Source organism: Pagrus pagrus, assembly GCF_965226575.1.
Source record: "Pagrus pagrus genome assembly, chromosome: 12".
Lineage (NCBI taxonomy): Eukaryota > Metazoa > Chordata > Actinopteri > Spariformes > Sparidae > Pagrus > Pagrus pagrus.
In genome coordinates, this window is record NC_140196.1 from 17,043,179 (window position 1) to 17,068,513 (window position 25,335).

Sequence of the window (25,335 nt, forward strand, 5' to 3'; positions counted from 1 at the left end):
CATTGTGATTTTCTTTCCCCATTTTGGCTTCTTTCCATTGTTTTTTCTGACAATCACTATTTCTGGCTTCTGTTCACCTGGAAACCTCACGTGCTGGAAACTGCCCTACTGTCACGTTACTTCCAACCACCAGCCTTGAGCTGTCATGTTACTAATCTGAGCTACAGTATAAAGGGAAATATAACAGGGATATTAATAATTTAAATGACAAGTGCTTATTTGGGTTTTAAAAAGTAGTGAAACATTATTTTCTTCTAGTTATGTGTTTATTTTGTTCAGGTTTATGTTACTTCTCCTATCTGTGTGACATTTAATGTCATAGGATAATAATCTTTTTTGTGGAAAACTAAATATTTGTAATCAAAAATGTATTTATACTCATTCTAATCAAAACTGGGATGGGGGTATATAAATGTCCTCTTTAAAGTGCTATTAATCTTTTAATTCTATTAAGTCACATTGAAAAATATCTTAAATATCCTTTGAGGCACACTATTAACCTGTTTGAAATTTTGCTACCAAAGCTTTGTCAGATATGTTCATTATATGTTCGTCTGTAATTTATCAAGAAAGAATACGACACATGGCAGTTTACTGCTTCACAACATGTTACGATTTAGTTTGGGGTTTTTGACCAGTGGTTTGACAAAACAAGTTATTTAAGTCACTCTGACATTTTTTTAGGGCTGAAACTAACGACTACTTTTATTGTCGATTAATCTGTAGATATTTTTTTTAATTACTCAATTAGTTATTTGTAGAAAAATGCAGAAAATGGCAGAAAAATGGCAATCAGAGCCCAAGATGACATCCTCACATGTGTTTTTTTGTCGAGTAGAGAAACCAGGAAATACTCATGTTTAAGAAGCTGTAACCAGAGACTTCATATTCTTTTTCAAACCGACTGATTATTTATTGATTGATTATTAAAATTGTTGAAGATTAATCTAATAGTTAACAACTCACTGATTAACTGTGTAATTTTTCACTATTTCTACAAAATTTCTAAAAAATGAATTGTAAAAAAAAATAATTGCCAGATTAATCTACCATTTCTACAGACAGACAGACAGACAGACAGACAGATGGATTACATAGACTGCGTGTCACCACAAATAAAACTCACTTGTTCCTCTGATTCAAAGTCGGTATTGTACTGGGCCATGTCCTCAGGCGGCCTCTTCTGGACCAGACTGCGACACAGGAGCCAGATGGCCAGGCCGGCCACGAACATGCCGATGTCAGGGATGAAGACTCGGATGCCGTTCCCTGCGTCTGCACCAATCACACTGGAGACACACAGAAAACAGAGGATACACACTGACAGAAAGCAGGCACTCGTTTCCTGAAAGTAGGGATGAATCCCAATGAGATCTCCCAAATATTGTGATTTGGAGTAATCTCGAAGGCTTTGATTGCAACCAAATGATGGAAAATTGGACAGAGTACAACAAACTTAACTGTGCGTGGTCGATCGCTTCTAATATGAAACAGTTTTTCTAAGAAACCCAGGGACTTGTGGTCGCTCATATAGTTCACTTGGATAAGGCCCACAAATAGTTTGAATCTGGCCGAGGTTATTTGTCACATGTCACCTCTCTCTGATTGTCTCCCTAAAAGCCAAAAATGGTTCAATAATCTCGAAAACAATACATATTCTTGCTTATTTCCTACAGTCTATGTTCACATGGACTGAACAGCCCTCCAGTTCATGTGAAGGGACATTATAGCAGCAATTATATCTCCCAGAAAGCACTACCTGTTCACATGAACGCATGGGAATCTGGATTTTTCCGTGACTCAACTGCTCTTTTAATATGTGTTGTGTTGAATGCTTCAGCTTTTATATGGAGTACCACCCACTTTAATGAAATGCTGGTTTTAAATGTATCCCCGTTAACAAGTGAGTGAAATTCCATTCAAACAAAAAGGCCATGAGAGTGTGGTACTTTTCGCTCACTGAACTGTGAAAAAAACATGTTTACTCCCTTGAAAATTGCATCCTTTGTTCATAATAAGGTGGTGTGAACAATAAGCCCGCTTTTTCCCCATTAAACCACATGAAATAAAGTGGAAAGGATTGGAAGTGCTTTAGATTTTTCACATAATCACACTATCTGAAATCTCGTGTGTGCGGATGATAATAAATCATAAACAAATAATATGCATCCCTGTTCTGGTCTACAGAGTGTGTGTTTTTCATTAATCCAATAAAACATGACATTGTTTGAAGTGTTGTGGTCGTATCGCTGTGAGCAAACAAAGCTTTTGTAACATTTGGTATTTGATTAGTCTGCTCACCTCTAGCTAAATACCCAAAGAGTTGTTCAAACAGGAAGCAAAACAGAGGCGGCCAACTGTTTCCATGACAGCTACAGTAACGTCAGGCTTCGAATGATCCTGCGAGATGCATTTGTGCAGCGTGAGGGCCGGCTTTACGAGGTGTCATGATTGCGTGTACAATTAAAGCAAATAAAAATTGTCCTTGAAATGGCTAACAGCTTTCAAAACCTTTTAAAACTCACTTTTATCATCCAAACCAATTTCTATTTCAGTTTTACAGCAATCACACTGCATCCTGTGTTTGGCCACCAGAGTGTTTTCTTTACATTTCCAGCTGAGCTCCAAGAATAATTAAAACTGTTCGCAATAAACAAAACGTACTGGTGATTCTGCTGCACAGGCTGCTGAGAAAAAAGCTGACCAAATGTTTGGATGGAGTTATGAAGCGAGTGGTCATTTCAAACACGACCAATCTCACCCTGGCCTTGAATGGATATAAAGCTTATAAAAGTTAACAAGTTGAAAACAGAGTGCTAATCAACACGATGGAAAACGCTCACTCAGATAAATAGTTGGGCCTCTGGCTGCCGCTGTTGGCGAGTTTAATCTAATCAAGGACGTCTGTTTCCATGTGCTTTATTGTTGTGAAGCTTTGTGCATCCTCACGTGGATGAAAGAGATGGAAACTGTCAGAGCCAGGCGAGACCGAGCCAGCAACTTTAATGACTCCTACTTTCCCCTGCTTATCACGTGAGAGAATTACAATAACATTAGCGGTGCTAAGACCCGTCTTCACTGGCTCAGACCGCAGGGGTAATTACTCATGAGGCTTCAGCGCAAAACTACAAATACGGAGAGCGAAAATCTTTTCTCAACCATATAAATATTTGGTATTTATAAAGGATTTGAAAAGGTCAATCTGGAGGAAACTAAAACACACAACAGCTGTGAATTCTCTCTAAACTCCTATAAATCAGACCGGAGCGCTGCATTTTTCTCCATATAGGCAGTAAAAGCATCCACTCGTGCAGCAAATGCAGCTGTAAACATCGTACATACTGTATATGATGCTCAACACAAACAGGTAAATGCAGGCGGGATAAAATGTTTATGGCTCTACTTCCGCCACTTACAGTATACTATCCACCGAGGGCTGTTGAGTACTGGAAAAAGGATGTGGCTGAGTTTGGACATTCCCGTACTTAGGAAACCACATCTAACATGATCATGGGGGTGTGAGGAGACAGACACAGCAGCAAAAGCTTTGAAAAATAGGCCCGTCCACTGATTGTCAGACATAACCGGGTTTCGTGCTCATCAAGAATCCACACGGGGACAGGTTAGGAGCATTTATAAACCTTGTCAGATGATGAGCCAGCGTGGCTAAATGCAGAAAGTGGTGTTTAATGTTATTGCGGCGTTGCTATATTGAGGACACTATGAACAGACAAATACAGTGGAAGAGAAGCACATGTCTGATCTTTGACAGGTGAGAAAAAAATGTTTTTAAACACTTTTTCTTTTAAAAATCAAGCAGGATATTCTGTTCCATGGTATAAAGGTTGTCAGCCGTCCCTTTCATCAACAAGCAGTCACTGACTGTGTTTACATGGACGCTGATTTTCCTCCACTAATCAGAATATGACAATATTCAGAATATGATCCGGGTCACGTAAACATCATATTCTGTTTGGATATTTTGAATTCATCCTTATTGTCAATGCCAAATGTGTATCTGAAATTGTTTTTTTTGTCGCTGTTTGTGACACATGGCCTCTTCGATCAGCTCCATGCGCATTTCTGGTTGGACGTAAAAAACGTACGTACTTTTAAACATTATGACTTGGACTTGGATATCAACAGGTTTGTTAATCAGAGTATGCACAGCTGCATGTAAAGGGGAATATTTGTTGAATTTTAGTAGTCATTAAATACCCCCAAAAGTTGTTAACTCGCTGATTAATCACAGGAGATTTGTCATATTTTCTCCTGCATTTTTCAACCAATCTGAAAGCAATATAGGTGGGATCATATACATTATTATAATATTTATGTAGCCTTCACGCTGGTGGTATATTTCTATACAAAGAAAGGAATAACTTCATGTATTTCATTTGCCAAATGTACAAGAAGGGACAAATCACACAAGGGCAGATCATATTTCATGAGAATAGCAAAAATGCATCGAAAATACCAACAGCAAGATCAATTAATTTATTACTGACTGGACCAAACCCACACCATGCTTGTCCGAGCTGGAGATACTGCATGAATGCAGCTTAAAGCTTTCAGCTTTCTTTCTTGGGGTAGGGGAGTCTTTCCTCCTCTTAATAACTTAATTTATGTTCATTCAACACGGCATAGCATAGAAAATGATTGTTCGAACAAATCTTTGTTCAACCACTTAAGTTAAAGTCCACCTTCTGCTGTTAGAAGGCAGCTCAACAGCTCTGAATATCCTACCATGATAAAATAGAAATATTGTCTAGGATATTTTGTGCATGGTCACTGAGCTGAGTCCTACTGCTGAAAAATCCTGTGGATTTCCCAACTGGGAGAAAGATTAATGATCAGTTAAACTAAATCAATACTTTTTTACTTTTTACTTTTTTTATGCTGCTGCTTGATCACCAGGACAGATGTTATTTATAAAATAGTTTTTGACAGGGATGTAAATCCTGGATCTCAGCAAGCTTGCTACATGAATCATAAAATAAAATAAAGAAAGAAATATGCTGTCAGAATGTAAAGCAGTGGCATTATTAGGTGAACAAGTGAGTGGATTTGCTCTGAAAGTGTTTATCTTACCTCTCAAAGCCAATTTGTCTGATGGATTTCTCCCACGTGGAACCTGGACAAAAACATGAAGTCAGTTAGTGAATATTGATATTGTTTGGAAAAGAAATAAACCTCAACGCCTTTAATAAGACTTTTATATAGAGTCATTAAAAATAAATGTGTTACAGGTGGTCAAACAGCTGCTGAGATGATGATTTCCATCACCGTATGCAGAATATATCCAATAACTGCTGTTTATTGTTCCCTATTGTTATAATATAAAGAATGAAGATCTAGTCTGTAAAATAGCTGTTACTCTGCAATAGAAGCAGTAATAAACCCTTCAAAAACCTGCTTTAAATCACTGTAAGAGCCAGAATATTTTTCATTTCAGATGATATTTCACTTTCAGGTGAAGGAAAACAATCAATCTTTCTGTGCTCACTGTTGAGATAACCCACAGGGAAAAACAAGAAAATAAGAAGCTTTGTTTCCACAGCTTGGACTGGTTGAAGAGTTCCTGAACGTCACTCGAGTGCTCAGAGAGAGATTTCCAGGTATTCAACTGGCCGCTGAGAAGAACAGCAGAAGGTTGACTGGCCTTTGTTCTGCTTCCAGAGAAAACACAACATCAGCTTGTGACTCGAGGATCTCGACTCAATGACATATCGATATATCCGGCTGTTTTGTCAGCGTATTAGGGGACTAATTAGGTGCCGACCTCCTCCGGCGCTTAAGTTTCTGGTTCACGGAGCCCAGTGAGGAGAGCGAAGATGTTAAACACACTTCAGTGACAGCTCTCGACTCATACAAGTGTAACTCAGAACAGACAGCAGAGGAAGAGCTTCATCAGAATAACTTCTATCTATTATCTGTTTGTGCAAACTTCTTCTACTCTCAGAGGAGTATTATATCAATTCTTGAATTACAAACTGGCGTATAAAAGAAAGAAAGAACGCTAAGTCATTATTTTGGGATGAAGGCTCTCTAATATATAGAGGACGGAGAAGGTAAAAAATATTCTTAATGAGCTGCTATCTGCAGAGGCAAGCATTGAAAAGTACTATCGATCTTTTGCAGAAGTAAGTGTCACATTGAAAAGCTTTATTTGCTAATGGAAGATACAGTGTGAAGCAGTAAACAACTGTCAAAGATAAGACAAAAGATATTCAAGCTTTCCTCCTAAATGAAACACACACAGTATCCAGTAAAGGAATGAGTCACACTATTGTGCACTTTGTCAAAAACCGGAAAGAGTCTCTGAATCCCACTCAAGGTGAATTAAACGTTAATGGATTGTCAGTAAAAAGCCTGTTGTTTCGTTATTACTCATCAGTGACAAAGATAGCTGCAGGAGCAGCTCCACTGCCGCAGATGTTTTGTGTGTTACGTGGCTGGGGCATATTCAGAGGAGGAGAGAGTGGAGTTTCAGCGGTCAGTGGATCATCTGTGATGGGAGGAGCCCACATGACTAACCTCTGACATGACCTCTGACAGCGAACACCTCACACACAATCCTCCCCCGACTGAACTGCTGAGACACTGGAGGAATAAATCTCCCTCCACACGTCTGCGCCCAACTCCAAGCACACCTATTGTGAGCTAGTTGACTTGACTTCCAGTCAATAACAACAGGTTAAAAGAACAGCACTTAATTAGCCGTAATGCAGAAACACTTGTGTCAATCAGTTGAACTTGCGTGGCTAAACATCAAGGGGATTGTAGTCCTAAGTGTAGTGGACTACAAAGATAAAGACACAGTGACACAAGTGTTCTTCATTAAGGCTAATCAAGTGGAACTCACTGTGCGTGTTTTTGGGCTGATTCGTTAGCGACTCAATGTGTCATTTACAAGCCAAAGAATCTTAAATGAACATCACAGGAACTCCCACAGGAGGAGATCAGGTCTGCTGATGTTGTTGTAATCCCTAATAATCACCCACAGAGGTTGATAAAGGTCATAGATTACTTAAGGCCCCATTTAAATCTTCAAATAGAAACTCTTCAGCTTGAAATGTCAGCCCAGTGACCTCAGGCAAAACAGTCTGTTTCAGTAAATCCCAAATCCAAACATCCGCAACACCTAACTTCACTCAGCCCAAACTGAGCTAACAGGTGTTAAGAGGAAACCCATCCTGCGTCTGATATCACACACAGGGAATGCCAGAGGTAAAGTCAGGCCAGTATGGTCCATAGGATGCAGTACAGTCTGAACTCAGCACGAAGACTTCTGGAAAAGAGTGTGAGAGTTTCTGCCCATCGAGGCGAGGCCGCTTTCCACCCCAGCTGAGCACCAAAAATACCTGTCCTCAGACTTTATGTGAACATCATAAAACACCCTTTGTACTTGCTGGGCCGTTAACTTCTCAGCACAGCATTTCTTTGCACCCTCTCTTCTATCCCTGACACTTAATGCCAGTTGCCCTTTTGCGCAGAGACTGGTGATATGCAGCGTCAACATTTCAGCACGTCATGAGTATAATCGGACAATCAGTGAGCGCATTTGGGAAAGTGTGAATAGCGAGGTCAACGATGCTGTCTACAGGACTTAATGAAGACTATCCCAGAGGAACGGGTCACATAACAGCCTTTCAGCAAGCTCAAACGTGCAAATCCTTTTTTTTTTTATGGTTTGTTTTAACCTCCTTAGTTGCCAGATGGGCGGGGGTTGCCACTAAAGACAATAACTGCCAAAAAGTTTAGACAATAACAGGAAGGTATTTTAAGACTCAGCTGAGTGTAACTTTTCTGACAATTAAGTTGACATTATCTGAAATGAAGCGAGCTCCACCCATCTGGTGCTCTTTGGTTAATATAAACCCTCATGACTGTTTGTAAATGCACTTCCCACCGTGTCGACTCAGCACTGAGGAATGACAGATAACTCCAAAGGAAGCCGGCAGCCTCAGCTCATCTGGTGACCAGTCACTGACCTGCTCACACAGCTGGAGGTGTTAGCTTTTTCTGGAAAGCTTTCCTCATTCATACTCCACTCAGTTTACTGCTCTAATGGTGTATTTGGCTACGGCGAACAGAGGAAATTATGTGAAGTTATCTGGAGGGAGGATAACCGCCTCACCGCAATGCAGGACTCCTTGTTTATGCCTGGCTGCCAAAAGGAAAAGGGTGTCAGGGGGCTAAATGCCTGATATAGAAACCTGAGATAAGGCATTTACTCAGAATGTAGGCGGCGGATCAAGGGGACAAAGAGTAATGTGTGACTTCCTGTTACATATGTAGCCTGAAAATAAAAATAGGAATAGGATGACATTACTTTCAGGAAGTAGAAATAGAAACAACATGGACACAAATCATCACAGAAGCATATATACTTTGCATATATATGCATGTCTGTAGAGTATCATGTGTTTTAATGTTGTCAGAATCTGCTGTTGAAAAGTTCATACTTTACTCTGCAATACTGACATTTTGTGAATGTTAATGTCATCGCTTTAGCTCCACCAGTTTTTCATCATTTGTGTGTGATGTTATGTCCATGTGCCTCATTAATCGTCAGATGACAGCCAGGATCCACCAGCTGTTCACTATAAAGCAGTTCCTGAGCAGCCCAGTGCTCATACGGGAACTTTGGTGTTAAATGTTGCAGATAATGACTCGAGATGGTAATCATTCAAGTGCCAGTGGAGCTTCATGTTATATCGTCTGAAACAAAACCCTAAATACTTTGAAACGCACATAACCACAGTGCATACTCCGCAGAATGATGGTGCATTCATGTGCCTTGAGTTTATACAGTAATGCAGCCAGAAGCCACATTTTTACAGCGCTGGAGAGAGAAAGCTGGCACTGATTATTGTAAGTGTAAGGCAGATTTATTCAGTCATGACTACAATGCTAGCTAATATGGTGTTTGTGGGCATTCATTTGAAGCAACCATCCAGATTGAAAAACAAGGCTATTGATATTTTATATTTTTCTTCCTGTTGAAGAATTCTTTAAAAAAGTCTCTAAACTTTAAGTCTTTCTGACTGCACTCAAACTCAAGCCCATTTCTTCCTACTAAAGATGCAAAACTTAACAAGAATAAGAATAAGCATTTGCCCTTAGGAACAGCGGAGCTTAGTGCAACATGCTAATATAGGGATGCTAACATGCTCACAATGTTAACATGCTGTTGTTTAGTAGGTGGTGTTTACCATGTTCTTCGTCTTTGCTGAACGTGTTTGCATGCTAACATTTGCTATTTAGCACTAAATATCAAAATACAGCTGAGACTGATTAGAAGGTCATTGCTAAATTTTGATCTGATGGTGGGGCAAGACGCAAAGTCAGAGGATCACCAAAAATGCCAATCCATCCAACGAAATTCGAGATATTTTCACCACAAAACCACAAATCATGGTGGTACTAGAGGAAAAGTTAAGAGATCAATATGAAGTGCTTTTGACGAGATTTCAAAGATTGCGATATAGCCTAAGAATATTGCAATATTATTTTAAGGCTATATCGCCCAGCCCTAGTTTTCAGTATCTTTGAACCATTTTGGTAATAGGCGATTCTCATTTTAACATGTTATCCATTGTTGGATCGGATTTTGTACTTTCTGATCAATCAATCAATCGTTTAACTGGCTGGAATCAGATTAAAGCTTTTCAAAGTGCAAATTATGTCGCGAAGATGCACAAAAATCTGTTGATTTGTTTCACAGTTTATGATCCTGTCAATGCAAGTAGCTCTTCCTTAAATAAACAGGCAGATCAATAGACAGATATTTGGATAATACTCAGATAAATACAGTAGATGGATACAATCTGTGGTCTCATCACACCACGGCTTGATCTGCCAAAGACTGCAGCCCTCGAGACCTCAGTAATAAAGATCTCCTTGAGTGAATATTTAGTCTACCCTCTCTGAACGGCGCTGTGTGTTTCTGCCTGAGGCGATAAGGTCCGTTCTGCCTCCTGAGCAAAGTTGGCTGTAGTTCGATGTTGGAAAGCGACCTACCTCCATTAGAAAGAACAAGTCATTAGAACACAAGGTCAGGGTCTGTCCCGTCTAGACACATTCACATTTTACAGTTTGATACAGAGTTTCATGAGAAGCCCCAAGGCTGACTATTAACACCTTCCCAACACTGAGTCAGTAGCTTACAGTGTTTGCTTTACTGGCAGCAAGAATCTCTTTTTTTCTACGTCGCCATACGGCACAAGGAAGCTAATTACACTGAGGAATGTGTTGGATTCATAAATCATCGTGACGTGACAAAATTCAATAAGAGTAAGGACATTTCTAGAAATTGCGAATCGTTATTAGAGAGCATATTTCCTGCAAATGGAGCATGTCTTCACTTAGCTTTCCTGGATGGAAACTTTCCCTCAGGGAGAGAAAGAAACGACACCTTCTCTGGTGATATACAACTCTGTGACACTGCATCAATGGCTCAGGTCAGAGTTTAGGCACAAAACGGCCTGTGTGATTGATGAGACACACGTGTGCACACAGTCCGTCATGAACATGTGACTCAACAAGCAGAGATCTCGCCATTTTGGTCTTACATGAGTGCTCAGAGAAGAAAGTATTTGAGAAAACCACTCAAGACTGACTGACAACAATTATAATTTGTTTTCCTGAAATTGCACAAAAAGCTACAATCTATATAATGTTGCTTTAAATCTAAACTTCATTTATACTTCTGCGTAAAGGTGATACACCATACCTACAGTGGTTATGTGCAACTACACGCTATAACTATGGTGGCTACCCCCTCACGTGTGAACCTAAAAAACTGTGTGTACAGTTTGGGCTGCTTGTGATTTCTCCCACAAGTTTCTGATGCCAGAAGAAATTATTTTGAGTGTAGGCAGCATGAATCAAGTTGAAAAAAAGGTTGGTTATCCCAAATATGTCAGGTGCCCCATTTAAATATTAGGTAATTGACTTGATGTAGTCTCGCATGGCCAGATCTTTCTCTACAGCGCTGTTGTTTTGCATGTAGGGAGGCGAGCCTTGGCGTTAAAAATGCCTAAATCCCTGCAAAAGAAAAGGTAAGAGCTGTTGACTAGATTATGAATATGGCGCAGCGTGTAGCTTGGTTGCTCTGAAGTTGTTGCTGTTGTTTCCTGCAGATAGTGAAAAGAGGAGGATGCCGACTCAAATCGTTAGTCATTGGCAGACTTATACCAGAAGTCCACATCCTGCCATAAAGTGTGAGACAGGATTTGATTTTGTTTTGTTTTTCAGTTTTTAATCAAAATGACTTCCTCTTACCTTAACAAAAGTGATTTACCCCATCACACATTAAGGAAGCGACACCCCTCCGGTTATAAACTCTTTGTACAACCATCATCCATCCAATCCACCTTTGTTTGTCCACATTTTGGCAATTTGGCCATATTATTTTCTAGTACATAAACATATTTCTTTAGGAGGCAGGGTCACAATGTAACCAATTTTAAAAAGTGTAATTGATTGATTGTGGCTTTATTGGTCTAATAACGTTAATGTCCTCTTGTACGTCAGGCAGCAAAAGTCCATTCTGCAGCTTCTTTGTGGATTCATGACACGAGTCGCTTTGACTTCAACACAACAGTAGCTTTGGAGCCTCGACCCTAAAGGCTGCGGTGTACTCACAGTTGAAGTCCGAGGTGATGGAGCTTCCTGCCAGGAGGCTGTTGACGGTAATCTGATAGATGATGTGGAGCAGCAGGAAGGACATACTGGTGAAGCAGAGGGACTGCAGCAGACGCCCTGTGTGGCCTGGAGGAGGAGAACAGCTACAGTGAGTTCACCACCACCACTCAGTTTAAGGATTTCCACATGTTATTACTGCCGTACATGCACTGAAACTTGGAAAAGGCTCTTTGCTGGTTAGTTGTCGTTAACACAGAGAACTTTGTCTCACACGAGCATGAAATGTTAATCATTTTGGAGCAACATTACAAAGTGTCTGGGATTACTTATGGTGCTCTAAGGGCAGAGCCATGAGGACAAAGATTCATATTCATGTGATCAGCTGTGACGTCTGGAGCTGTGTTGAGAGATTCAGTAAAAATTAAAAAAAATGTAAAAAGGTGAGGGTGAGCACCCAAGTAGGATTTTGTGTGGATAACGATACATATCCTGGTTAAGAGCTGGCAAAACTACCAGAGAGCTGAGCTTATTTCTGCTTAAAAGTCAAGTAAACATTCTGGTGGACCACAAGACCTCTAATTCGCTCTAAGTCTCTGATTCATTGCGGACCGAGCAAAACCAGCTTTTATACCCGATTTGATTCTTTGGTTTCTGGCTTTGGTGGCTGTTCGTGTTCTCGAGAAATGACTTGGCGCTTTAATGTCGGTAAAGAATACAGCTGTCAGAGGACATTACTGATCCTGGGAGGGAAGGATGAGAGCGGTGTGAGGAGCTGCCACAGCTGCTCCACACATGGCTGTTTTATAGTGCACCTACAGGTATTTGGGATAATTTCAGGAGTTGTTATGGTGATAATTCTTTACAGTAGGACTTCTCGGACCCCCTCTTATTGTGAAATTGAAAGTGTTCACCCTCAGGGAGGAGCGAGCTTGATGAGACTCTTCTTCTTTGAGGAAGAAAAATGACATAAATGCCCTGAAAGGTTGAACTGCGCCACACATCTGCACGGTTTGGATGACTGCTTCTGCTCTGGGCAACATCTCCATCTCATTATATTTACTGCATCCTAGCAGGGGAACACACTGCAGTTTTTTACAGCGTGTGGCACAATATCCTGGCAAAGGTGAAGCGCTACTGCTGAGCCTCAGGCGATCGAGGGCTAACCTTATCAAATGTGTGCAACAACAGACCACGGCAGGCAAATTAAATGTTGAAGTAAAAACAATTTGTGCTAATTTCCCATTGTAATTCCCCGGGCTTCCACATAGAGGGAAAAGAATGCTTGTAAATACGAGGTATGAGGACTGTTAGCGAGCTTCTGCGTCCAAATCGGTCCTGAGGCTCAGGACAACACAACTGCTCTGGCTCTGTTTCCTTTGTTTCCCATTTGTAACAGAGCATTTTTGTTGTGTGACGGCCATCTGTTTCAGTTGCCTAACGCTCATCTTGAATCAGTATTTTACTTTCAGTCTCTAAACATTGTCCCAGGAGTACTTTTTAAAGGCTTCCAAAACAGAGGGCATTGTTCAATTTTAACAGCTGCTGCTTTTTTCCCTGATCAATCAGAGAACCCATTTGACAACATCAAGACCTGATTTAACCACACGCTTCTGGCAAAATAATAGGCCCTGTTCAGACTCGATATTAATATCCATCCTGAGTGATCCGAGGAGGTATTTGAGATCTGATCGATTAGACCAGATTCGGAGGTGGTCTGGGCTGAATGCAACCACATGCAACATCCCCAGACTCCCTTAAAAAATCGCGCAATTTTAGGAGTTTTTGAGTGAGGAGAGGCATAAAAAACTTTGCAAAACAGCTAAAGAAAATTCTAAATCATTCGTGCCTTCTTGGAAATTTGGCATGAAATGTAACACATTGAGTTATTTCTTTTTTTTGTGGCGGCGTCGCTGCACCAGCCTCTCTGCTGCTTCGTGTCTAACGTGCATCTCACCTGCCAACGTTCAGCAGCTGTTCGAACTCACTATTTCAACTGATTTTACCATTTACACACATTTTTTGACAGAAGACAACATTTTGTTTCAGTAAACATGTCAAATTTTACAAATACAGTTAACAGCAGCCAATGTAGGTAACCTCCTTGTCACTGATGACAAAAGTCCTCAGGCCAGAAACCCTGTCTATGACTAATGCTTAATTATTTGAGCCTACTTGTAAATTCAGCAAAAGTTAATAAGCTATTTCTGTCTTGTGTTTAAAACTTTGCGTCTGTTTGTCCCTGTGATGTGTGTGGTCAAGTGGTCACAAAATGACAGACAGTGTTAGAGGGGGCCAATGAAATGTTTTGATGTGTTTCTTAAAATGCCCGCTGCCCGTACAAGAGCGACAGTACACATTTTGTTCACCTCCGCTGAGAACTGAATGCCTTCAAGGAAACGTGGAGCCAGATACTGCAATTACAACATTAGGGAGTAAATCACAACCAACAACAACAAGTTGCATAAGATTTTGTTTGTCTCCAGTTAAGATTAGAAGTCTTGTATGCTGACATATCCTTGGGCAAACCACACTGCTGTGGCTTTTTAAAGCAAATTACACCTAATGAATTATTCATGTGCAACATTTGGTTTACGTTTACTTTACCGATTTAACTGCCGTATGTCCTTCAAGATCCCACAGTGAAAATGAAACAGACCATCAAAACAAAGTACTGAATTTAGCTCAATCCCTCCTTATTCCCTCTAAAACAATAAAAAAAATGACTCTTTTTTTCACAATGAAAAGTGTAACTTTAAGTTCGGACTGTCAGTGCGTGTTCAGAAGTTTTCATACAATTTAAATGTCACATAACACGGCCAGGAGGGAGGAGATACTGCAACTGTCAAGTACAGGACATTATCATCTGCTCAAGATCACAATAACAACATTAACAATTAACATGATCATAATTACTGTAAAACTACTTTTCAAACTAACTCCTTTTCATATCTGATTGTTTCTTTTCGTGTGAACTCAGCTTGACAGTAATGTACAAATAATGAGAAGGAGATTTATGATAAGATATAACAATAGCGAAACCCTTGTGAAAAGCAGAGAAACTTATTTGGTTTTATTGTCATTACAGCCAACAAGGTGGCTAAACGTCCGGCCACAGTTAGAGTCACACCAGTGGACATTTTAAAGGACACCTGCAGACATTTTTAGCCATTATTGTGGCATCAATAGCAGGTGTTTTTTAGGGAGACCTGGAGATATTTCCACCATTGTTTTGTGCGACAGAAGCAGGTGTTTTTTAAGGCGACCTGGGGACATTTCCAGGAAGTCAAACAATCTCCATCTGTGATCGTGGCAACCAAAACCATTGAAGATGGTTTTTTGTGCCTGAACCTAACCAGAGCACAAGCACAGCATTGTGACAAGAGAGAAAGAGAAATTCAATTCTGCCGATTGGGCTGTTTATTATTCAATTTAACTATTTGAATGTTATTCATTATTCTCTTATTATTGTTTTTTTACATTTTTAATGTTTTTCGGCCTAATTTAAACGTCGGGCATCTGTTTGTCTTTTGTTATTTCTCTTGTCAGACGAAAACTCATTTGTTTCTTTGTTGCCAGAATACATTTAAAAATATGAAGAAAGATATCGTTGGAAAACACTTTCCATCCTCGGGTCTACAATCTGAAGTTAAACGGACCTGAGATCTTTTACAGTACGTATAAATTGTAACAAAGCTATCACAATCATCCTCAACCACAAACAGCTGTTACTCAATATTTTATACAATTACGTGGCGCCCAAAGTACAACACTTGTCCTTTAATAATCAGATAATATTATTATAGTCTCCAAGCATTTTATAATCAGTCAAAACATTTTCCTGTCACAAAGAAATGTCCTCATCCTGTGGCTCCGTCAGCCTGCAGCTCCCCTCGCTGATGACAGACAGGTGAGGCAGACAGATGGGATACGTTGACTGAGGCAGGTGTTTCACTAGAAGAGTACCCCACACTATCTGTGCCTGCGGCAATTTTCAGGTGTGATATTTAAGTCTTTTGTGTTTTTTGCTTCTGTACATGATCACTCTGACGTCTGGTGAAAGGTTAGATAAACATAAGCTTGTAAAACATGTATCAGGTCAACTTCAGTTGAAGATAGAGTAGATTCTGGGCGTTTAAGAGGTTGTTCTGCTGCGAGTCGGGACACTGTTACTGTTAAGTTACAATAAACCTTCATCAAACATTCTGACATTGGAGAAATAAAACAACTCTACTGGCTAATAATAAACACATAGCCTTGTTTAAATAAGCCTATTGAATGAATTATTTTTAATTATACAACAGCCTTTTAATAATATGAAGAGGTTGCTTTCAATTCTGCTGATTTAATTTAAGAAACCATCTTTTCTGCTCCAAAACAGTACAGTCACTACACTTACCTGAAATAATGGTGCAACACTGATCTGCAACAGTTTGATGAATTATGAATTAACCTTTGAATTCTGAATTGTTAATGCAAACTTTACTGAATTAATTTTTTTACAGAATCTGCAAAGTTTGTAGATGCTGTAAAAGCCTGGATAGGAATCAGAGGGTCCGTAACCATTGCAACGTCAACACTGAAAATATCTCTTTCCCTCCTTAGTTCTGTTGTTGTCTAAACCTAATCACAGACTGGATGTGAACCCTCGATGCCGTCGTGCATTTTATACGCCCACCATCGACCTCCTGCCTGCGACTCCAGCACGGTTCATAAATGTAGTGCTTCATTTAGTCGTAAAAAGGTTGTGCGGGCACAGAAGACTTGTTTAGAGCAGGAATAAAGTGTGCTCATGTCCTGCTGATGATATTTCTTGACCTGCCGTGACCTGATATTTTAATCTCGATTAGGTGAACAGGTCCACTTCATGTTTCCGACTGAGCTGCCATGTGTTGATCTATGTTTGAAGTGAGCGGCGATCAGACACACGAACATTGAGCTTCACTAGAAGACCTCCCTCTTTAACTATTGATGAGAGTGTAAGTGGTCCACTCTCTCCTCTCCTCTCCCTCCTTTACTTCCTGACTGTTATTTCAGCTGGAGACGAGCAGAGACAGCTCTCGGACTGGATGTTGATCGCTCCACCACTATGGGTTTATGTATTATTTAACACTGCATGTGGTCTCCGACAGAAACCCACATTATGTTTAGTATTTTTGCGGTGAGAGGAGTGCATAAAGGTGCTGCTCAGGCTGGCAACCGCAATCCCACTTTCATCGCCTCTAAGAAGAAACAGTCACCTCAGTCACTTCTCATAAACCTCTGCTGTGATTTATGTTCCTTTGGAGGATGAGTGGCTGCTGCAGAGCTGTCAGAGGACGGCGTAGGCTGGTTTTGATTTCTTAAACAAAATATCAAAGCCTGAATTAACTAATAACACTTGTCAAAAGCACGCAGATCATGGTATTAGGAAATCAGTGGAGCCTTAGAGCCACTTTTATATCCCCCTCTGATAATTGAAGTGGTTAGTCATGATCAGAAACGGCGCTCATCCTCAATTTTCTTTTTCTTGCTCTGAAGGATATTTCTCTTGACTCAAAATAAACCTGAGCCAGTTTTTTTTTATTTTCATCAAGTGGACGTCAGATCTGATCTATCTCAAATCTCGCTGGCCTTGGATCAGTTTTATTATCACAGATGGATTCATGCCCGCACTAACCGATATTACCTTTCATGGACTGAACGATGTGCCAAATCCATCCTCATCTCAAGGAATTTCAAGTCCCCTGGAGAAGGGCTGGTTTACATTACTGACAACAATATTGCGATTCAAAGCGGAGGCAGTCAGGATTCTCCAGGCGATTGACAAAACCAACGAAATCGAATGTGTAAAGTTCAAGGAGGACACGAGTCAGATCTTACCCTGCATCGTTGTGCTCGTGGGCTCCGCGAAGAGTGGAATAAGCAGGAGATAGATGAGGTAGATGAAGGACAGGGCATTGTACCTGAACAGGCAAGCTGCAGAGATAAAGACAAAAGGCAGATTGAATAACAAACAACAAACAACAAACATCCCTAATTTAACAGTGTCTTGTGTGCATTACATAACGTTTAACAGTAAACAAAAAAAAAAAGAGCAGAAGCTGGCAGCCGTAACGAGCCGCCTGGTCAGGAGTCGTCACTGATCTGAACTAAACACCGTTTGAGAGAAACATGTGGTGAAACTCATTAAAATGTTCGCTGCTTGTAGTAATAAAAAAACAGCCAGAACATTCCCGTAACCAAACTTTACACTCACAAGCCTCATTATCTGTTCATCTGGCACCCATCGCCAAAAGAGCCCGAGCTTAATTCAGTCATTCAGGGATTTGACGTTTGTTTTGAAGTAACAACAATCACCCGATAGTCTTCGGTGGGTGTTAAGAGAGACAATGAACTGACTGAGCAGCCAGAGGTCAGCTCTGCCTCACAGAGAACAGCTTCATATCATATGTGGAGGTTTCATTTCCCAAGAATCCCCGTGGCATTTCATGGATCGTGACCATTATTGAAACTGGATCATATTTTTTTGATTTACCTCTGAGTATTGAAAAGAGGAAAACAGCTTTCAGTTGCCAACATTTTAAATGAAATGCAGCCACATGGAGCGAGAAGAGTGTGTGAAATGTCACAAGTGGAAAAGATTCAGCGTCAACATGAATCTAATTTTTGCATTTTCTTCATTTCCTTAATTTGTTGTATTTTATTTCATTTATGTCAGAAATTAATGTTCAGGATAGATTGTACAGACCTGACCAATCAAACCAAGACCAAGACCAGGGCCACAACTTACTATTAAATTCATTCTGGATTAACCGATCAGTTGTTTGGTCTATAAAAAAATGCCCTCACATGTCTTTTTTTTTCTCCACAACCCAAAGATATTCAGTTTACTGTCGTACAGGCGTAAAGAAACCAGAAAATATTCACATTTAAGAAGCTGGAATCAGAGAAATCTGACTTTTTTGGTGATTAATTTAGTAATTGAGAGCTATTATATTATATATCTTTTTATTTTAAAGACCAAGCTATTAACTACAAAAATAACCATCAGATCATTCAATAATAATAATAATTAAAATAATCTCTAATCGCAGATCTACTCTATTTAATTAATTAGCAACAATTTTGATAACTGGTTTATTGTTTAAGAAGCATCATTACTTCAGTTTTTGTTTTATCGACCAAACAAACCAAACCACAAAGAAAATAATCAGGAGATTAATCAATTATGAAAACAATCTTTAGCTGCAGCCTTAAATTAAAGCCAAGCATGAGTTGAATGAACTGTTTGAGTATTAAGGATGCGTCACTACACGACACTGGATTACATAACACCACACACTCACGCTTTCCCGAACACTCCCCCTACACACACACACACACATATATAAACACAACCCGTTGAGGCAAATGAAGGAAGTCTTTTGAGCTCATGATGAAAGTTAAAACGCTTAAGTGCAAACGTGACTTCCAAAAACCATTAATTGATGTATTGATCCTTAAAGCACCTCATTTCCCCGAGTCAGACTGACCATCTGCCCTGATCGGGGCTTTTACCAGTTAAACGGCTCACATCACCTGCTGCCTGCCGACTGAACATCAATTAACGCATCCAAAATGAACAACACTCTTGCAAACACTCAACCTATTTCATCACTGAGGGCCATATGCATGAAGCACACTCTGAGTGCTCTGTAAAATCAGCTCTATGTCACATAATACTTACAACTCGCAGGTTTACAGGTATTCCATGACTCTGCACTAAATATACTCCCTCCTTACATGTCTTTGAACATTTTTAGGTCAGGAGGTAGGGAAGGAAGTACACAGTGACCTTGTACAAAATGTGGACACACAGTCTGACCTCCCAAATTTCTCTTTGCGGTTAAATCAACAAGCACAAAGTTTACAACCTGGTCGACTACGTGAGTTACCGTCTCAGCCGTAGAGATCGGGCCCGTCTTGGCAGCTACTGGTCTTGAACTTGAAAAAATTACACTTAACTGCTGAAAATGGTGCTTTTATTTATCTTTGCACACTCAATGGACCTATTCATTGACATTTGACTTGGCTCTGACTTCTCCCTTGCTGCAGCCCTACCGTTAGTGAAACTCCTTGTTTCCTCTGCACCCAGATACAGACCATTGAAAACGGGCAAATGTTAATAAATGTTACGTGGGCTGTCATCGTCGAGAAAACTTCAACATCCGTAGATTATCTGTGGGATTAAGTTTCAAGTATGCACGAATGCTTGAGACAGTCCAAGCATCGATGTAACAACACTAGAAAGAGACTTTATTATCATTGTTCGTCATGTTTTGTTTCAGACTTTTCAAACAAGTAGGTTTAACACAAGCCTCTGGAGCGAATGGGGAGGGAATGACTCACAATCTGTGATTTTTGGTCTCACACCATTTCTCTCCCCACCCACTTCATTTTATCTTTGTTACATGTGGCATTAAATAAGCTCTAAATCTGCCTATTTTGCCCAAGTTGGCAGCATGAAGCCTGCTGCACCTATTATTCATCTGCTCAGAGTTACAAAGCTAAAGAGGTCCTTTAACATCTATACAGCAATGAGATACAGCCGATCTATCTGTGTCTGCGCGTCTGTGTTAGCCTGCAGACACTTGACCGCAGTCTTCCTGACCATTTGCCTTCTCCGTATGACTCACCCTCTGAGGATTTTTACGCAGGGAATGAAAATAAACCGCAGTTGTTTTCAGACATCAGATTACAGCAAAAGTCCCCATTCATGTCTGAATCAGGCGTTTGTATCTTGCAGTGAAAAAGCTATTATTACAGCCACAAGCACAAGAGAAGCAAACCAGCCGTACATGTGAAATCAAGTCCAACAAACTTCAGAGTTTGAGCCCAAAAGCATAAATGTCACGAAAGAAGATAAGGTGGTGCGGTGCCTGGCAAGACCAGGCACTGGGTGATAACAGAGGAATTTAAACCCCTCTGAAGAAAATAATATACAACATACCACATCAAGTCTATACCCCCACTGTGCAGAGGTTTATTGTTTTCATCAGACCATGAAACTCGAGGCTAAGTGGTTGATGGATACAGAATGACATTTAAAATGTGACGTGTTTAATCCAAATCCTGAGTTCAACATACAAAAACTGCTTACTGGGCAAAATAAGCCTTTCAGGTGACATACTAACACATCCTCTCGAAGCAGCTAATTTCATGAAGGGCTGCAGCTAAAGCCTATTTTCATTGTTAACCAACAACTTTTTGCTAATGCGTGTCTCTATTTTGAGCACTGTATTTGTTTGAGTTTTAATTTTATTGTGTTCAAACATTTGACAGCTATTTTATTTTTAAGCAAAATAACGGTAACAAAAAACACTAACTAATCACAAAAACCTTGTTTCCTTTACCGACCTTTGATTTTAACTAAACTTACAACACCAGAACCATATTTCTACCACATCATTAGGGGGAAATCTTCTGTTTCTGCCTGATTTCCAAACTTTAATGGAGTTTTGATTGAACAGAAAACTTGGTCATTAAATTTGTTTTTCTTTCACAGCCTAAAAGTCTTGATTGGTTTACAGACTAAACCAGCAAAGTGAAGCACTTAACAAATGCTCTCTGATTCTTGTCTGAACTGGATTTGCTGCTCTGTTTCTGCTTGATTCACACACTTTAATTGAGTTTGGTTCCTACTGTATGTGTTTGGATAAAGACATATAAAACCGTTATTATTACACGTCATGCTGATGCCGACTGTGTCTGCCTGATTCCAGTGATGCTCACAGCAGCTAAGCGTCTGCATGTGACCCTCATCCTCTGTTTGCTTCAGTGCTGTGCTTTATTTTGATGCAACCTGACCTCCTCAACACAGCTGACCTGCTGCTTTGTCCGTACATTCACACCACAGGCCCGATAGTATCAGATTGGACATTAGTGCAAGTGCACGCTCATAATCACGTTCACACTCCAAACTCTGCCAGTAAACATATAAACAGCGGCCTGTTTGATCAGCGACACTGTAGCTGTGTGTGCAGAAGTGTGTGTGTGTGGTAGGGGGACTGTGTACACACGGGCCCAGCAGTTCAATGCTTTTCAATAGAGGTGCTGTCAGACGGCCAACAGGAAACACAGACTATGTAACGTCAGCAGACGGGTCTTTCACTAGGACATGAGAAAAGCGACGGGGTGCAACATATATTACACTTCTGAAAATATGCAGTACAGGTAATGTTGGTGTTTGGAGTCAGATAACATCTGCTGAGCTGCAGCGTGTTTCCTCAAAAAATACACTTTTATTTTTCTATTTTGCCCCAAAAACTTGTGACATGAAAGCCAAAAGTCTGAGAACAAGAGACATATATAAAATGATGATCTTCCAAAGAAAAAAATAACAATCAGCTTCTGTCTGCGACCTAACGAGTCGATGTTTATTGATCCCATTCAGTTCTAAATATGATGAGATCTTTGACTGTCAAACAGAAATACCAAAGAAACAACAGCCCCTGATCTGATGACGCTGCTGACAGAAATACCTGCCCTCATCCATCACGCTGTCTGGTCCACTATACCTTCCTTTCTTTCCACTTTACATTTCCTCCCTCCCGTCGGTTACTGTGTACAACTGCAGTGAATGACAAGTGCTCATTTGCACTTTGAAAAAACATAAAATATTAAAGGTATGTTTACGATAAAAGGGGAAGGCAATTCTTCTCTCCCTCACAACCGCATTATTAATTCATACTGTTAAAACGACTTTCCACGAATTAATGGAGACAATGCATGGCCTCACAATTGCTTTTGGAAATAAAGGGGGCGTCGGGCTGTCAGGTGATGCATTATGGTGGGACTGAGTGGGTCTTATCTATAGAAAGCATGCTGTTAGCTTTAAAGTACCTCGGTATAAGTCTTTGCACAGACACCACAGAGGAACCACAGTGGCAGTTAGACGCTAATCATGTTTCACTTGTGGCCTACCACAGAATTAAAACTGCATTTAATGGAGTCAGTGTGATCATACCTCAAGCTCGGAGTTTAAGTGTGTCAAACTCATATCTGAGCTCCAAAGACTTAAGAGGTCCAAGCTGTCAGGTGTGAGTCATCTTGTAAGTCCACATAGCAAAAGAGTGAATCAAACAAAACACGGCACAGCGCTTTTCCTAACAAAGTTATAAATGCCGTAAACAAACCAAAAAAACTCCACTGCTGACTAAAGTTAGAGGAATGTGCAACACAAGACGTGACGCTTTGACATTGTGAAGGCAACAAAATGTTATTTATCAGCGTTAACACCACAGACATCTAATGAATGTCCAGTCAGCAGCTCCGCCGTCAATAACATGACAGTGATGATTCATTAAGAGGCAATAACTCACATTAAAGCCTCAGAAATTAATTTATAATACAATGATAACAAACATCTAAGGTCCGAGGATCAGTTTCCGTTTTTATTCTGATTATAATAAAATAAACTGGCTTAAAATTTGATTATTTTAACACGTTAAACTCTCAAAAAAGAGAAATAAGTTGCTCTGAATAAACAGTGTGCAAACTACAGGCAGAGACAGGCACACTGCTGTCAGCTGTGTTTTCCCTTTTACCAAATCCAATAAAAGGTAACAGCCAGGTGGAAAACAGCCCTGGTACACCGCTGTTCTGGTTTGTAATTGATAAATAATAGCTGGTGTATGTAGCTGTGCAGCCTATTGCTTCAGTTTGGATCCAGAACTCAGCTGGGATGAGGGATGCAGTGTGACCTCCAGCATCATGAGGTCAGCCACAATCATAAATCTGATTTCTGCTCATAACTCTTGTTGTGCTCGAGGTTTTACATTTCAAACTAATATCACAGATTTTCATGAGTGCCAAATAAAAAAAATAAAGACAGTCACAGTGGTAAATATAAGACACGTTAACATAATAAAATGAACTGATTTATACGATAATATCAGACAAACTACTAGATATACGACTAGGTTAATTGATTAATTGATCAAGCAACCATCCCACTTGTCAGTGTAGGCCAGTAAAGATGCGTAAAAAGTGAGGATTAAAGAAAAAACACTCACCAGCTGCAAGACACATTGGCAGCAGTAACCTGAAGACCAGCCCGCACACCACCTCAGAGGCCATGGTTCTGTTCAGTCCAGGTAAAAGCAGCCGAGGATTGTCTCTCTAAGGCTTCTCTTGCATCCCAAACTCCTGCGCTCTGTCAAATCCCAACTGGTGCGCTCCTCCGCACGGCCACATCAGCTCCCCCTGATGACACCTGGACTCCGCTGGTTATTCCACAGTGAGAAATTGCGCATTTAGCGAGGTTCACCCCAGCAGGCATGTCACCGGTGAGTAATGTCACCATGATAGTTTAGTAAGTCATGTTGACGCTGCGCAAATGGAGCAACCGACTCAGGTGCGCAGACAGACAGCTGCGCTGGCACGGCGCGTAAAATGTGCCGGAGAAAGGAGCCAACAAGTCTTTAGTCCAATTAACCTCCTTTTTCTTACTACAAAACCAGATTAAAGAGAAACATTCAAAGTATAAGAATGAATCTAATTGCACTTCTTTTCTGTGAGGCTTGACAGGAACACCCAGAGTAACCGGATAATTCAGCCTCCCCGTTCTGTTCTCCTGCTGAAATTTGACTTTCTGACTTCTGGTCTGGGTTGTATTCGCCAACAGGAGGCTACAGGACGACACTTTGATTGACTCCTCGCTCAGCCAATCAGAAGTCTTCGATCGGGTAAGCGGCCCAGCCCCCTGTGATAATTGGAAGCAAGAGGTGGGACAAGAGATGGATACAAATACCACAAGATTTAAAAGATAACGTGTCCAAAAAAACAGCTGATTCTGTTTGAATCCGCAAAGAAATATTTTAGTTTTTAGTCTGCATCTTTAAATCTGTAAACTTTACGTAAGCAGCACCACTTCCACACACGTCCTGAGACTTTCACTGATCATCACATCCCCTCAGGTCTGCTGTCCAGCTGTTTCATCGGAGAGAAAACAGCGACGCCTACTGGTCTGAAACCACCCTGCACGAATCAGCACATCCACCAATCTAATCCCTGTTACCACAAAACAGGCCTGTCAGATTCCTCCTTGCAGGCAGGAAAGAAATATTTTTCCAAAATATATTTCACTTCTTGGAATAAGTAAGAACACTGTAGCAACAACATCTGCTCTGATTACATTTAATCCAGTTATGCGGAGTAAACAGATGTGTGTCGTGACTCAAGCCCCACAGCGCTCAGGTCTGTTTGGGGACACATCAGTTGATTTGCATCATTGCTGGTGTTTGTTGTCACTGGGATGACGTGCAGAGCTGTGGCAGCTGCTGAAGCGTCCTGAAACTCTTTAAGCTGCATGGCTCCTGCTCCGCTCCAGTCTGACCTCTGAACCTTCTGACAGCGGGCAAGTTGACATGAAGAAAAATGTCTCCTTCAGGTGATCAGTGTCAAGTCAGGTCAAGTTTATTTCTGGAGTGAGTTTAAAAACAACAAACATTGACCAAAGTAGAGCACATACAACACAGGAACAGCCAGATAAAAACACAAGAATTTAAGCAAAATAGAAATAAAATCACAGAAATCTGTCTATAAATTGTTGATCATGGCAATAGATGGGTTTTTTTTAATGTCTTGGTCCTAAATGATCGATATGCTTGAAACTGGATTGTGATCTCTGTGACTGTGACGACCATATCGCATATTTTCATGACC

The 25,335-nt window shown here is 40.4% G+C and overlaps 1 protein-coding gene across 1 annotated transcript in view; it reads right to left on the bottom strand.

Moving 5' to 3' along the window:
• piezo2b (piezo-type mechanosensitive ion channel component 2b) overlaps positions 1-24,226 on the bottom strand; it is an 82,454-nt gene extending 58,228 nt beyond the window's left edge. Inside the window, exons 1-5 of the mRNA XM_084369252.1 lie at positions 23,685-24,226; positions 17,512-17,607; positions 11,653-11,778; positions 5,092-5,134; positions 1,127-1,289 (exon numbers count right to left, since the gene is read on the bottom strand). Of these exons, the coding sequence (XP_084225378.1) occupies positions 1,127-1,289; positions 5,092-5,134; positions 11,653-11,778; positions 17,512-17,607; positions 23,685-23,748 (492 nt within the window). The 5' untranslated portion in view covers positions 23,749-24,226. The remainder of the gene's footprint in view (positions 1-1,126; positions 1,290-5,091; positions 5,135-11,652; positions 11,779-17,511; positions 17,608-23,684) is intronic.
• Between the last annotated feature and the right edge of the window lie 1,109 nt (positions 24,227-25,335).